Raw genomic sequence first — 16,821 nt, forward strand, 5'->3', positions numbered from 1 at the left:
CTGGTCTAATACCATGCAAGGTAAAAAATACAAATCTCTGATAGAGTCAGAAACCATGTTAAAAAAAAAAAGATAATAGGACAATAGCTGTTTCAAAGGTTTTTATATACACTAAACTAATACAAAATACCTTTTATATCTTCAAGAATAAATGAAGGGAGGCAACTCATATCATAAATAACACTGTCAATTACTATTGATGAGAAGGTGTTTAAAATGGTCAGATTTGTGACCGTGGATTATTAGTAAATTCACCAGAAATGTGTTTGAAAGTACAATTTCTGTGTGAAGGACAGATAGAAGCAACTGTGAAGCTTAGGCTAACCGTGAAAAATACTGAAATGAACAATCTATCGACCAGCAAGTACATCATGCTAATGAGAAACACTAGGATCATGTTTGAGTTAAAACTGTAATCTGTCTCCTTAAATTCTTGAAGACAATGACCACTTGAGTTCTCATATTCTAATACAATAAATGTTTGGTCTTACCAAGACATTGTTATCAAAGCAGACATCAGGCCCTTTTCGATATCTGGGTTGCTTAACCATATCGCAAGGATCTGGACCATCAGCTGAAGACAATTGTTAAGGAATATGAAGTTTCTTTCTCTTTTCACACAAACAACAAAAGAATGGATACCTATGCCATTAGTCTAGTCCAACACAACGAGTTCCAGTGCTTAGGGATTTAAGGGAAGTAGACTTCTAGAAATTTTCTTTTGTCAAACTAGTGGCTTTGCAAAGGGATCATTTTTATTTTTACTCTGTAGAGCATGCCCTTGGGCACTTACTGAATAGATATTTGCAAAATGTAAGTGGATGAAAGGAAGAAATGACGCTGAGTAGAAGAGTCGTACATATAAAACCGTGCAAGAAAGGACGTGGCTGCCTCTGATGGAGCAAGACAGAAATACAAACTAATTGCTAATAGTAAACCTCAATGTCAAACTCCCTCCCCTTCCCCACCAGAAAAAACAAGGGTAAATGCAAAGAGTATAGGCGCTTTCTAGAATCTCTGCTGTCCACAGTGATTTACTAGTCACTTCATTGTCCTTTAGCATATTTACAACCAGGAAAGTTTTGTTGTTACTACCACGGCAGCTGAAGCCCAGGACAGGCCTCCCATTTTTTTTTTTTTTTTAAGGCTGAATAATATTCAAACATAGGCATACATCGCACTCAACCATCGAAGGTTGACAGCTTTCTACCACACCAGCCCTGGCTAGCAAGAACAAAAACCCAGCACCTCTCCAACCACCACTGAACCCCAAACCAGTTGCTCCTTCAATGGCCCCTCAAGCCATTTCCAGATCTCCTTGGAAACCTGCACTATCGCCTACACAAAGCCTCATTCTAGGAGCAGGCAACCTTTCACATTCTACTGGTACCTGGGTAGTAGCATCATTGGTCTGCACAGTCAAACCAGATTTCGTGTGAGGAGTCCATTCTGCCCCTGTGGGGTAATCACAGCCATCGGAATGTCTTTCTCTTGGAGCGTAAACAATGTGACAAGGTTACGAATGCATTACTGGAAGATGGCAATTCTTTCAACATCTCTGACCCCAAAAAGGATACAAGTCTGCTCTGCCTGTATGAGCAGTCGTGTGTCGCAGGGACAAGTTCCTTTGCTCTCAACCATAATGAATATTAAGTTGGTGTTCATGAGTTTTTCTACATGGAAGATTCTGTAAAATAAATATTTTTAAAAATTACAGAAAATGAACATTTTCTTTTGGGGAGAAAAAAAACAGAATCTTTCAAATAATCTTACACATTAAAATGAAAGCCAACATCTGACATCTTGAGGCACAAATCATCACCAATATAAATAGTGAAACAAAATGAAAATGATTTTTAGCAGAGAAACATGACCATGTTTTTATTCATTAGCATGCACATCTTACCTCTCTGGAATACTAGAAAATTGCAATAGATTTTTAAGTGTTAGTCCTCAGTGCAAAATAAGCACTCCTGAGTTGCTGTAACTCACAAAATCAATGTTTTATTTGACATGGCTAAGCAATTGTATTTATTACTGAATTAATCTACAGGTAAAAAATAATTAGAAGCCCGAAATGTCTAAATATCCTGCCCAGGTTAAGGGCAGAATTAAGTCAGTGCTGTTCAACAAACACGGAGACAGAAATGTCTTCTGCTTTGTCCAGTATGGTATACAAGAGCCACCTGAGGCTCGGGAGCTCCTGAAATTTGATTAGTGGGACTGAGACACCAAGTTTAATATTAGCTGTAATCGATAATTGAAGTAGCCTCTCGGGCTTGTAACTATTAAACTGGACAACACAGATAAAGATGGAATAAGGGCTTTCAATTCCATGTAGGGTTTTTTGTTGTTGTTGTTCTGTTTTTTCCCCCATGTCTTAAGCTGCTTCTGTTGCCTTTAATGACAGTAACGTTTTCATCTTGGTTGCTAAAGAGTCATTACTTTATGATTATACATTTTCCCAAAAAAGTGGAGTTTTCTTTTTCTCCACTGAACGTGGGATACAAGGATAAAGTGACTCAAAGCCACCATGATTGAACTTAGTATATTGATTACAAATCTGTATATTATATTTAACTTAGCAACCTGTGCTTTAAAAATTGATTATTACCAGGCACCTGTTAGTCAAAGGCCAAAGAATTCTGAAATTTTGAGATAACCATACAGCTACAATTCTTTTTGCGGAACTTGACAGTATGATATGCTAAATTCTATACAAGATGGTATGATCTTTTTTTTTTTTTGAGTTGAGGCCTGACTCTTCTCTTCCTATCTTCAACATCCTCCTAGAACACAGAGATCTGCTAAAACTCAAAAAGTCATACTGACCAGGTCTGTTAAAAATTCATGCTAGTTGCAGTTAACTGCTACTGGAAAACGTCTGTTACCAACGTCTGGATCCTCTAGCAATTCTCCCAGCCCTTTCACATGCTCAGATGACCTCACTTCCTCCTATTTCCTCTTCTCTAGGTTAACATTGCTTCTAGAATTACCTGCCCTCAAGTGTCCCCAATCTGTGCCTCTCTGCTCTGTTCTCAGGAATCATGTGACATGGGGGATTGCTCTCTCTCAAAACTTTGCAAAATCCCACCTTGCCTTTTTCTTTCATCCCTCACAACCAAATGAAATTCTCAATCTCTTCCAAAAATTACTCAGGATGTGTTATGCCTACTGGTGACTAACATTAACCTTGATTTTTAGGAAGTGGTATTTTTCTCCTAGTTTTTCATCCTAATTCAAAGATGCATTCAGTTGTCAATTAGAAATAAAACACCTCCCTCCCCAGAATACCCTTTTGTAAAACTACTTAGTAAATAAATGTAAATAGCGATCGATCATATATTTGGCTTAGAATCACTCAGAATTACTATAATTCTATTATTATTACAGTCAGTGCCTTTAATTCTATGACTTCAGAAAAATTCTTAGAAGGGTCCTTTTAGACAAAAATATAGTAAAATACAACCAAAATTTTCTAGGTTCTGCTCAAAGTTAGTGCAATTTTCTTGATCCTATTGTGATAGTTGACAGGATTACAACCTAGTCACTCTGGATGAATTCTAGAGAAGGTAAATTTAAAAAACCTACAGTCAAACTAAAGATCTGTTTCCAACTACAAATGGTCCTGTGTCTCTCCGATGTGAACAATAACCCCCCCTCATTATCTGTAATGATTATAAAAGTGAATTCAGTTTTTTAGTGAACTAGGACTGTTCCTGAAAGGAAGACATGTTTACCTGGAGCAGTTTCCACAGTCTAATACACCACTGAATGATTTGCTATCATTATCGAAGAAATACTGGGTTTGTTCAGTAATGCAACTCTGCTTTGACAGAGAAGCCGTGAAGTCCTCTTCTTCCATCTCCACTGTGGGAAAAAGAAACCACAGATCACCACGAGGAGACACTATGGTCCATGCCCAGACATTTATGCCTCAAAGAGAAAAGCAAGGGTATAAGGGTGGCACTCTTTGTGGCTTGTTTATTGCTGGGTAAGGCAGGAGCAGCCCCTAACAGATGCCCAATAAATAACAATAAATTCAATAAATAGGAGGTTACAAACTAGAGGCCAATAGGACATTTTAAAAAAGGTTGCCAAAGCATAAGCTAAGTTTTGGCAAAGAGATTCCAACCTACCAAATGCGTGGGCTCTCTCTCTCTCTCATAGACACAAATGCACATATTTTCTCATTGAGTTGGGTGAACTCAGCACATCCCAAAACAAAATTTTAATTATTATGACAATAGCTGAGTATTTGCATACCTGCTTCAAGAAGTCGTGGAAAGGTCAAACTCAGGAGGAACTGCTGTAGAATAGACCTAAGTTGTAAATATGAATGATTAGTGATCAAAATCTAAACTACACAATAAAACCTGAGCAATTTTGCCTGTACACATTTGTTTTGCATCTGTTAAGAAAAAAATGGAGAATTGGCCAGTAGAAAGTTGAGGAGCATTTTTATATAAGTATTTCTTAAATTTTACAGAACAGTGTAATTTTGTGAAGTCAGAAATGTTCAGGACCAGGTGAGGGATACGCAGGGGTGAAGAGACCTAAGGAGACACGTGATCGTGGAGGAGTGGTAGCTCTGGTGTCAACAGTTCATGACATAGGTTTCATGTTCAGGAGTGTTTCCTTAGTTTAGTTTTAACACTCTGTGGTGAAGAAAAACAAAAGACCAAACAAAAACAACCTTGTGCCCTCGGTCTGTGAACGCTTTACTTGACAATATAGAATATATTTGGAGATACATAATGTGACATTCATAAACTAAAATATACCTATGATCCAGGGCACACAGTAACAATTCAGTTTTATAGTAAATGACAATTAAGCCAATACTATAGGATAGTACAGAATTACTTGGAATTGAATTTAGTTAGAAAAAGGGGGGGGCGAGAAAGTAGATTCAGTTCATTTCAGTTTTATATAGTAAATGACAATTGAGCCAATATTATAGAATAGTACAGAATTACCTGGAATTGAATTTAGTTAGAAAAAGCGGGGTGAGAGGTAGATTCTGGCCAGGAAAAAATCATATACTATGATATTTAGAATATATGAGTCAATTAATATATAAATACCAGTGTCACAATAAAAAGCACCATTTTCCAGGTTTTTTTCCTAGAAAAAATTGGATTGTTAACATAAAATCTTTATTCCACTCTATGAAAGCGACCACTTAATTTCAGCTGGGGAAGCCTCACCATCAAATGAATGTTAAAGCTGAATCCACACGGAATAAGGGTGGGACGATACGGTAGGGAAAGGCTACAAAAGAAGGGGGAGAGGAAAGGAAGGAGGTAAGAAGGAGTGAGGGAGAGAAAGGATCCCAGACAGCAAAGGAGATTGAGTTACTTGACTGACCAGAGCCAAACGAAGACAAATTTGACCTTACAGACTTTCCACAGTGCCTCAAACAGTTTAAATGTCTTATTTTCATAGGTGGTGGAGTATAAGTGAGGTGTAGAAGGAGGGAGGGAGGGTCAGTCAGTGAAAAGACAGACATACCCATTTCAGCAATGTCTCTAAAACTCTGCCTGCCTTTGTACAAATAGGAGGTGAAGAGAGAAGTCATGATGTCTTGAATTGGATCCACAATTTGGATATTAAAGGCAACAGGTAAAAACTTTTTATAGGTTAATAGACCTAAAACGTAAAGAGTGGAGTGTACAGAGAACACAGAAGAGAGCTGCAACAGATCTCTGAAGAGGCTGGAGTTTGCAGGCACAAACCCTGTTTTCGTATGAAAAACTAAACAACTGTAACTGCTTTAAATTGACCGTGGAGGAGAAACTATTTGTAAATATGATCAGTGTGTGACTTAGAAATGAAAAAAAGGAGTTCCCGTATAATGACACACATGTCACAAAATGGGCATTGCCATCAAATCTGTTACTATTTTACACCCGCTTTCTCAGTACCAGTGAAAATAGTGACTTACCAGGCAGCAGCCGTGGCCCACCAGCCAATGTGTAGTATGTCTGCTATCGACGGCTGGAAAATAGAATGAAACAGTCGTTACAAGAATGGATGCCGAGCGTTTTCTGGAGAGGAACCGGGGTGGGGACGTTACTGACCACGTATGCCGAGCGGTGCCCTGCCCCTTGCTTGGGCGCAGCGCCGGGTTCACACACTGACTGATAATCGTAAGACTTGTTAAAAGCGTAAACCGATATATTAACCAGGTGTCTCATCAAACTTGGGTCGATCTCCCCAAAAAATCTTCCAATCTAGTACAGAAGGGAAAATAAGAAAGTTTCAAATTGACGCCACATGTGTACACCCCAACTGTTGCCACGACGATCAGTGAGACAAACTGTGAACTGAAACTACTCTGGGGCTGACAAACCAGAGCCGGGGAGCTGAAAGGGACATTCCGAAAGAAGTGAAGAGGAGGAGCTTTCACTGCTCGGGGGCTCTGTGTGATGTTTGTGGAAAGAATGGACACGGTTGACTAAGCATTAAGGTCACAATCCGATTCCCTGTGGGGAAGAGGAAAGTAGCATAACTGAGAGAAAGGGGTGGGACTGGAAAAAGACGAGGAACCTCAAGGGGAAAACTTGAGGCTCATCAACTCCAGCCCATAAACATGGCCAGTTAAGAAAATGCTCATTGTTGGGGTGCCTGCGTGGCTCAGCCTCTGCCTTAACAAGAGGTTGTGATCTCAGGGTCCTGGGATCAAGCCCTGGGTCAGGCTCTTGCTCAGCAGAGAACTTGCTTCTCCTTCCCTCTCTGCCCTTCCTCCTGCTTGTCCTTGTGCTATCATGGTGTCGCTCAAGTAAGTAAATACAATATTTAAAATAAACAAGAAAATGCTTGTTGTTGAGAGATCTTTTCTTTTTAAAGAGAAGCTGGAAAGGTAGATTCAGAAACAAAGTAAGTTGGCAACTAATTCTAATTTGCTTACAATTCTGTGGGAGCCAATTAGCTTAGATGCTGCCAACATGCAAATTTGGGAACAGAAACTTCATCAGTTTAAAGCAGCCATATATTAAATTAGATATTAATATTTAATGTGAACAAGGACAAAAAGTTCCTCTCATGTTAAAATTCTCAACTACATGTTGTAATGTTAACTGTTAGTACTAGAAAAGAAATTCTAATACTAGGAAACTGTATTTAGAATGTATTTATTAATGATTTATATTTATTCAGCATTTTAAAATTTATTTTATGGCAGTATTATAACAACTCTTTAACTCCTGTAATGGTTTGAAGGACTTTTGTAATGTTGATCAAGGAAATACACTTTTGGAAAGTACACTTTGTCCCAGTCAGGTACCTACCTGGTTCGTATAATCATCATGATTTGCCATCAAAAGAAATCCACCATCGTCTAGAATCACACAATCCATTACCTAATGAAATTTTTAAAACAACAACCCACATTTTGAGAATACATATCATTACTCCATTGGAGGTAGATATGACTATAACAACAAAAATAGGAAAAAACTTCAACTTAAACATATATAACCAAGATATTTTGATGAAATAAATTAAGGACATGCACAGATTTGTATCAAACTCTCAGAGCTTCATATTCCCAAAACCCACCCAGTTAAAACTGTCAACTCAATAAGAATAAATCCTAAGAACAAATCAGAAATAAGCTTTAGCCACTCCAAATAGCACTCCTGTTGCCATTTGGTCATCTAAATGATCCAGGAAATTAGATAAACCAAAATATTTAAGAATGTATAAACATATGCTTAATACTTTGAAAAGACATATCTTTAAAAATGCATTGTAGTCACCATGCTTCAGACTTTAAAAAAAAAAAAAGGCAGCATGAGGATACCTAGATTTAAAATCAGAAAGCAAAACAAAAAATGCTCATCACAGAAATCAGTTCTCATCCAGTTTTATCATGTTTAAATGCATGAATCAGTTTAATAATTTCTATTTTATGAAATAACAAAAACATTGTTTTCAGAGTTGAGGACATATGCACTCCATTTTCCCAATGTGGAAGCAGCTTCCGAAAAACCTTGGCTCTTAAAATAGTCTTCATGGTCTATAAAGTCTAGGTAAAATGGAGAAACTATAAAATGATTGGTTGATAATTTTGCATGACTAGAAATGATAAGATCATATAAACCACTGGAAATATACACATATAAGAAGACTGGAAGAAAATAGTGGAATTCATCCCCTTTATTCTTGGAATAATTAATATAGTCATTCTTAGAGAATGTTTAACTTTTGAGAAAAGCTGATGAAGAAACAGAAGACAATGTAAAATCCAATCCATGTAAGTGGAATTTGATTAAAAAAACACAATTCCAAAATTTGGCTCAAAAAGATTTCTCATCACTGTAACTATAGTGTAACCAAATACAGGTAAATTATGAAAGAAATGGGAAGATTGCCCTACGGACCAGAAAAGGACAGTTGGGTTAGAAACTGCCATTTAGGGGTACCGGGGTGGCTCAGCACCTCATCTCAGGGTCGTGAGATTAAACACAACTGAGATTGTAGAGGAGAGAGTCCATACAGAAATAGGCTTTTTAAAAAACTTAACATGTGATTATTTTTAAAAATGAGGTTAGGAACACTGCATCAAAAACGAATGATGTATTTTATGGTGATCAACATAACACAATAAAAATTTAAAAAAAACTTTAGGAATTACAAGCATGTAACAAGGATGTAAGATTAGTTCAAGATTCCATAAAGAAATATTTTAATGTTTATTTAAAAATTCCTGCAATTTTAGCAACTTTAGCATTAAAGTCTAGCAATGGTAACACAAAAAAAGTACGTTTAAAAATTTTAAGTTTTCTTACATCACTGTTCCTTTTGCAGTCACAAACTGGACCAGCACACTGAAGACAAAATATATAATTAGACAAAAATATAATTATTGTCACACATTTTTACTTAAAAAAAGATTAAATAATATACTATTACCAGGTTAAAAATCTTAGAATAATTTATCAAGTCTAAAAGTAAGAATAAATGACAGCCCAGCCCATCATAAAAAGTAACTTTATAGGTATAAAACTATCAAATAGCTATCGAGCATTTCAAATTATAACATTAGAATATTTTTCTTATTAACTAATTTAAACCAAAAAAAAAATCTTCCGCAAAATAGTAATTTATAGTTCTGCTTCAATTTAGGAGCATTGAAAATTTATTTTGTCAATTTTTAAGGTTTTACTTCTAGTTTCTTATTTGCATTTGACATGGAATATAGCATAAACATTAAAAAAAAAAAATCTTACCGGATCCCTGATTGATGTTTTGGTGAAATTCTCTATCCAAGAATTTACGTCAATTTTAATTCCAACAACTGAAAAATGATGTGAAAAGAAATTGACACATATATTTAAAAAAATATGGCTGTGATTCTTAGTATCTATTTTTCCTCTCACATTTGAGTATTCCTGAGCAGGCAAATTTAAGTTTCTTGAGATTAAATTAATTGCAGCTATACCCTGAAAAGTTGATTCAATTTAAAAAGTGGCAATTTTAGGAGCCATATAATATTTGCTGTATGAAAATTTAGCATTAAATTTGGGTTGAATCTAGTGTTTATTACAAAGATCTATTTCTTGGAATTTTCATCAAGAAGTAATGTTAATAGCTCCTAAACTATTAAATAATTTTATGTATATATACAACATAGTTTATTCATTGGCTACAACCTGGCCAATTAACTACTATACAGAGTAAGCTAAAAAAAAGAAAAAAAAAAAGTGGGTAGTGTCAGGAATAGCCTTTCCATAGGAGATCACTCAAGGAGATTGTGTTAAGAGGCTTCCCTAGCCCTATCAACGCATGCACCAGGTGTATGTCCAGGACAGATAGGAAGGGCAAGGGTGAGAGGCCAAGGGACTGGGAGAATGAGTGAGTAAATGGGCCCCCGAACGGGTAAGTTAGTGATGGAGTTGGGGATTGAAACAGTGAGGGGTAAAACTGCCCTCAGGAGCAGGAAGGCTATCTACCATCCCAATCTGGCTTAAAGTATGCTTTCTTAAACATTCCGATACTGTATCATACAATGAAAAGAGAATTTTCTCCTTTATTGCATCCACTATTCCAGTCTACTTCCAGTTCCCACTGATGCTCAGTTTTATGAGATTTCTGTTTTCTTGATTTATCAAGAAAAGTCATTTTTCTATTTTACTGTAATTTTATTTAAAAAAAAAAAGAGATTCTTACCTAATCCATTTTATCAGTCACATAGTATAGATACGCCAGAACTTATTCATCTTTTCCCCCAAAGATGAATACTTATTCTTCCTGTTTAACTTATTACAGATGCTCACATCCTTGGCTGAATACCCTTTTGTGTCCTTGAAAGTACCTTGAAGGACAGACTTATGGAGTGGAGGTGCTGGATCAGTCTGGCATTTAGAACTTTGATTTGACTCCATGAGTTTGTGTCAGCATTGCATAAACACATGCACCAAAAATCCCTCCCCTCTGTACGGTATCAACTTTGTTCTTCCCCAGTCTCAGAGGTAACTAATTGTATTTTATGTTTTTACAAATTTGGATCTCTGTCTTTGTCTCTATGTTGCTTCAGGCTTTCTGATGACCTTCCTGGTTAAGTACTGCAAACTTTTAATACAAATACTAGGTCACATTTCATCTTGGTCATGTGTCTGTATACACTACACACTCTTACCTGCAGGTTTAAGCAGCTTTCCTTGGATATATATTTCGACAGCTTTGCTTACCATAATGCCTGATTCATAAGCACCAGGTCCGCTTTCTAAAAAAGAAAAACAACACTAAAAAAGGAAAACAGTCCTGTTGAGATACATCAAATAGTGAATTTCTCTTAATAGGTGAATAGTGTTTTGCTTAAGTATTCTAGAATAGAGAGGTAACAAGGAGGTGTGTAGTCAGTCCTCTCTTCCCTCTTCTTTCTCTACATACCACTCCCTCAGGGGAGTGTCCACGAGTTATCTTAGAATGAACTGACTTGGGGATGGGAATTATAGTTCTACAACGTAATGGGTGCTTGCCAAATCTCTGCTTCATGACATTTGCCAAAATCTTGGGGAGGCCACTGAAGTGTAGTGGAAAGATTGTTCTTAGAACCCAAAATGGCCTTTGCATTTTAGAAGACCAAAGTTCCTCGACAAAACTCCAAAACCTCTGAACTTCTGTTTCCCCATTTGTGAACATGAGGATGAATAACACCTCCCCTCAGAGAGGCTCGGGCATTAAATTAGGAAGGTTTTGGGGCAGAACCCAGGAAAATATTTTAGCATGTGGGCTACTGATAAATTTCATAAATAATATATTGAACTAAAACTGACGGATTCATTATATTTTTGAAAGTCATTAAACACTCATCAACTATTTGCAGTTTGTGAAACAAAGAATTATCTACGCGTATTGCTATGTACTATGCATGCCTGGAGACATGCCATCTCTTCATTACTGGCTGTTTCCTGTGTAGGCATTTTACCTCCTCAACTAACTGGATGCTTTTGTCTTTCCAATGTCATGCACAGAGTATATACTGAATAAGGACAGTTCTGAGCAATTAACTTAAAATATATGGGGGGGCAAGCAGGTGGGAACAATAATTTGTTTTAATAAGAAAGGAAACTGAGAATGCTGAATTCCAAGTAGTACTTACTGTTAAAGTAGGGAGCAGTGAAAACATAGTTATCATTATCGAGACTCCTTTTATAAAAGCTGTCCTCATATGTTTCTGGGTTTTCTTGCCAGTTTTCTCCAGCCCTAAGGAGAAAATGGCTCATCATTTTTATTCTTTAATCTGCCTGATAACCTACTTTGCCATGAACATCATGAAATTTTACAGATATGCCTACATCTCAGCTATGTCTAAGAAAGTCAGTGGTAACGGATGGTATAAATGATACTCGTTAATAAGCAATACATCACAGTAGAACGATACTTAGAAAAAGCTCTTAGTTTTGCTCTGCAGGTAATTGTGTACAAGTCAGCTAATAGGTCAATTAACAGTAATAAGCCTCCCCAGCTCACTTTACAGACTGTTCTAAAGACAAGAGATAAGATCCACAGAACAGTGAAAACAATGAAGTGCTGTGGAAGCATTGTCCGTAGACGATGGCCATTATGTTCATTTAGGTTAGCTTGTGTCTACAGAGACAAAAAAAAAAAAAAAAAACCTCTTGAATTTTGGAATAAATACTCAAAATATCCAAATTCTCACTGAATAATCATATAGCATTTTAAAAGAAATATGCATTTTGAAAATATTGTTCATAGGTTAAGTGACTCCATTTTAATTTAAGAATCAGTTTCTCTACACAATGGCTTCCTTACACAGCAATATACATAGCCTAGAGTAGTCTCTTGTAATACACCGATTTCTACAGATGTTATGTGAACTTACTCTTTGGGATAAACTCTGGTGATCCCGCCATCAGTCACAACAAACCGCGCTTTCACTCCCTTGCTAAAACAGAAGACAGAAGAAGGAAATTTTTTATTCCACTTACGCTCCGTAAGATAATAATTTGGGTGTTGATGTAATAATAAATGAGTAATAATAACTAATAAATAAATGAAATAAAATGAATTCCTAAAATAAAGGAAGACAAAGTAAATGCATCAATATATGTAAACTATGTTTTTAGAGTGAAACTATCTGGGAAATGGAGGATTCTCAAGGAACACACCGCTTAGTAAGGAAGAATACAGCTGCATTTTGAATTAGCAGAGATGACAGCAGGAGCAGGAAGCTCTTACACGTAGAGCCAAGAGTAAATGTTAAGGGAAAGCCTATGAAGAGTGTGATAATATTTGGTGTCATGAAAACATAAGGCATAAGGTAAGAAGCAACAGGAAGTAAAGATTCAAGGACCAGCTTCTTGCGACTGGTCAGTTCATCAATGATCTTGACACCTATGCCAGAAAGCAACCGGAACTGCATTTTAAGAGTGGGACAGGCAGGGCTGAGTTCTGTGGGGAGTGGAGTTGGAAGCCCTACGGGCAGAAAGAACAGTTGCTATCATTTCTTAGAAATGCGAAATTAGGAACTTGGGTGTGAAGGAGACAGGGCTACATTGTTAGGAATATTTAGCATTTGGTGACTGATTGGAAATGGAGTAGAGACCGTATATGAGAACCTTAATCAGATTCTTAATTCATTGACTGGGTGTACGGTACTGTTATTAAGAGGTCTATCGCACGTTCACTGGGAGCCCTGTTCTATCACAAACACTGAAACCCTAACACGCCTACTTAACTTGGTTTGTCACACTGCAGAATAGAAGCCGAGAAACTAAGCAAGGGCATGTGTTTGTCCTGACACACACGTACAGCTGCAAATGTAAGTTGTCAACAAATAGAAGATGTTTTTCTCAGGAAATTGTTATTAATGATAGATGATAAAGTCTAAATTTATGAGACCAATTTTCCAAAAATTTCTTGGGGAAAAACTGAACTGAGATGCTATACACACACACACAAACACACACATATATATTTAATAAGAACAAATACTCACATGTTTTTCTGCTTACTCCAGTAATTCTGGACAAGTTCATTTGTAAAGCCTGCATCCAGCAAGACTCTATTGATCAAATCTGTGTTACCTAACACAGAAAGAGGATAGCCTCAATTACATCCACATAGTTTCTTCATTAGGATACTAATGAAACAAATACATTCTCTATTTGTAAAAGCAACTTAAGAGTGGATAATATTTCCGTGAATTACAAAATATATCCAATATTAACTTTCTGCATTTTTTAAAAATATTGTTCATCTTACCTCCCTATTTTTCAGGCTATGGCCAGGATTAATAGAAAAGCAAATTCTAAATGAAAATTACTTTGTAAACTTTTGAGGAAATAGCCTTCCTCTTTTTTTTTTTAAGTTGGTACAGGGATTCCAAACAATCATAATTTAATGGACAATTTTATATATAAATATAAAACTATATAATATGTATAGTTTTCTGTTTGTATGTTTTGGCCAAGGAACGAAATAACTTAACACAGAATCTGCAGATAATGGTCAAAGACCACAGGCTTCAGGTTGTCATTTCTGGAATAACCAAAGGACATCTTAGCCCAAGGTCACAGTTAATGGAGGGACAGATGGCCATGACCAAGGGTCAATTAACAAACATTCTTGAACAAAAACTTCACCTTTTCATTTCTCTTGGATCCTCTGTTTTAAGCCCACAAAACTCTGAATAGCTCCAAGAATCCTCTGAAACTTCCCATTTTTTGATAAAATTTCATTTTATTCAGGTAAGGAATAGGAGGTCTTAAGATCTTATTACTACAAGAGGTGGAGAGTAGACTGGAAAACATCTTTGTTGATACTTTTTAATGTATCTTTCACCCAATTTTAAAGGATCAGCTGAATCCATATTTTAGACGTCATTTTACGAACTATTTTTATCATAGCAGAAAATGAATCACTTTGAAAAACAGTCCATTTGAAAAGTGAAAGATATAATTGCTGCAAATCCTTTTAGGTCAAAGAAATGAGACCATTATTCTAATTTATAATCTAAATCAGCATTGCGAGTTATTTCATAATTGCATTCATATTTTAATTACACTGTAATTTTAAAATATGTCTTGAAATATATCTGCTGCATACATCAAGAGATTATCAGTATTGAGCTCTACCATCTTACACACATATAATCTTATTTTTATATTCCAAAATAATGGCGGATATGAAGAAGACAACAGCTTTACAGCAGAAACATTTAGGTAGGAGAATAAATTAAACAGTGAGAGTTGTAAGTTTTCTGATGGATTAAGTACTTTGATAAAAGCAAAATTAAAAATAGCCTGAACCCCTAAAAAAGAAACTATTTAGATTTTAATCACTGATACTTTTAGTTTTATGCACTTTTTAATAACTTGAGCTGAAGCATGATTGAGTAAACTACAATATAAAACACTATCAGAGGAAAATAAAAATTTTACAACTACATTTTTATAGATTTTATTATTAGGGCATGTACAACCTGGGGGGAGGGGCAGAGGGAGAGGCGAAGTCTAATCCCTGCTGAGCCGGGATCCCACCACTACTCTCTGCTTAGGGCTCTGGGGTTTGCTCTATCCATGACCAGTTTTCAGAGTAGCTCATTCTAGTTCTGGTAGCTAATGTGAGTAGTACTAGGAATTTCCTTCATTTTATGAGATAAATTTAAATTTGAGAGATGGCTTCAGTTCACTTTTTATAACTGAGGATATGCTTTCTTTAACTGTTCCTGAGGGAAATTATTTAAAAAAAAAGAAAAACACAGGGGCACCTGGGTGGCTCAGGAGGTGAAGCATCTAAATGCGCTTCAGGTCATGATTCTGGGGTCCTGAGATGGAGCCCCATCTGAAGAATGAGCCAGGAGCCTGCTTCTGCCTCTACTTCTGCCTCTTCCCCCTGCTCGTGTTCTCTCTCAAATAAATACATAAAATCTTAAAAAAAAAAAAAAAAAAAGCATAGGAGGAGAACAAGTGATGATGCAAGGGAGGAGGAGGAAAGGACATAAAAGTCAGTTACTGTTACTTTTTTTTTTCCCCAAGTTATATTTATTAAGGAAATTTTTGCCATGCAGTTGGTTTTCCTCTCATTTACCTATCTCCACTGCATCTTTTCATGGTAGTATTTTTATAGGACAATTTTAGTAAGAAAACAGTTAAGATTTTTAAGTGTTTTAAAAGCCAAGAATCCATTAATTTCTATTAAGTTTTATAGTATGACTGATGTAAATTTCTCTGAAAGACAAATGTACTGGTTAAAGAATAATTATTAAAATTCCTTTTTACTCCAACTTGTTCCAACTTCATAAAATAGAAGCATCTGTAAATTGATCAGAAGACACTAAGTGATATATTTTAATTTATGCCTTGTTTTTATTCTCATCCTAAAACTGTTTATATGAATTGGAGGACAGAGATACATCAATAAAAACATGTTGTATGTTTTCTTCTGTATAGCAAGAACAATGCAACGAAAAGCCTTCAAAACATAGAACACTGTATCTGAAACTAATGATGTACTTTAAGTTGGCTAATTGAATTTAAAATAAATAAATGAATGAGAAGAGGCTACAGAGTGTGTGTGTGTGTGTGTGTGTGTGTATATTTATCATCAAAATTAAGTTCCTTAAATGTGAAAAGAGCCAAGATAAAGGATACCCTATTTATATTTAAACATTTGTAGGCATATATCACCTGGTTTTTGAAAATGTCATTTTCCTTCATAATGAAATAAAAATTCTTTTGTATATAAAAAGTCAAATTGTTACATTTTACCATTAAAAATTTAAACATAAGTCAAGATGCCAGCATGCTAACACACAAATCTGAAGCAAGAGTTGACCACACTAGATACAGTAATAATGACACCAAATAATTACTATAAACCGATCTATACTTACAGGATGGGTTGTTTGGAGTTTTTCTATCAATAAACTCATTGAAATTTAAAAGAAATTCAGTGTTGTTATCTGATATTTTAAGGTCATTGCAGTAATCTCTGAAAAAAAAAATATTTCAGACATTAGCTATGAAAACCACAACTTTTTTTGAAAAAGTACACAGCCACCAGAGGAAGTAAAAACACTTTTACTACCTTTGTGACTTTGGAAGCTGTTTAATTTCTTATTTCCATTTCCTCCTCTGTATAATGGAACAAAACTTGGACAATAAGAGGCGAGTAGTGTGGATAATATATATTAAGCACCTGCCCTCTGGCAACAGGTGCTCAACAAATGTTACCTTTTGTTGTTCTAAATGCACTATTTTCAATATCTGTTATATATTTGGAGTTTCCATATAGACATTAACAGAGAAAATGGAAAATACTCACTAAATATCCAGAATGAACCCA

General features: G+C 35.8%; 1 protein-coding gene across 4 annotated transcripts in view; it reads right to left on the bottom strand.

Moving 5' to 3' along the window:
• Nucleotides 1–16,821, bottom strand: part of CACNA2D1 (calcium voltage-gated channel auxiliary subunit alpha2delta 1) — a 512,561-nt gene that overhangs the window by 19,565 nt on the left and 476,175 nt on the right. For all 4 annotated transcript variants that reach the window (XM_044245916.1, XM_044245914.1, XM_044245915.1 and 1 more), the window contains 14 exons: nucleotides 16,370–16,467; nucleotides 13,472–13,559; nucleotides 12,356–12,418; nucleotides 11,612–11,715; nucleotides 10,646–10,732; nucleotides 9,237–9,304; nucleotides 8,796–8,834; nucleotides 7,293–7,364; nucleotides 6,084–6,236; nucleotides 5,948–6,000; nucleotides 4,267–4,322; nucleotides 3,741–3,870; nucleotides 1,578–1,687; nucleotides 492–574 (listed from right to left, as the gene is read on the bottom strand). In XM_044245916.1, coding sequence (XP_044101851.1) covers nucleotides 492–574; nucleotides 1,578–1,687; nucleotides 3,741–3,870; nucleotides 4,267–4,322; nucleotides 5,948–6,000; nucleotides 6,084–6,236; nucleotides 7,293–7,364; nucleotides 8,796–8,834; nucleotides 9,237–9,304; nucleotides 10,646–10,732; nucleotides 11,612–11,715; nucleotides 12,356–12,418; nucleotides 13,472–13,559; nucleotides 16,370–16,467 — 1,204 coding nt within the window. The remainder of the gene's footprint in view (nucleotides 1–491; nucleotides 575–1,577; nucleotides 1,688–3,740; nucleotides 3,871–4,266; nucleotides 4,323–5,947; nucleotides 6,001–6,083; nucleotides 6,237–7,292; nucleotides 7,365–8,795; nucleotides 8,835–9,236; nucleotides 9,305–10,645; nucleotides 10,733–11,611; nucleotides 11,716–12,355; nucleotides 12,419–13,471; nucleotides 13,560–16,369; nucleotides 16,468–16,821) is intronic.

Source organism: Neovison vison, chromosome 4 (assembly GCF_020171115.1).
Source record: "Neovison vison isolate M4711 chromosome 4, ASM_NN_V1, whole genome shotgun sequence".
Lineage (NCBI taxonomy): Eukaryota > Metazoa > Chordata > Mammalia > Carnivora > Mustelidae > Neogale > Neogale vison.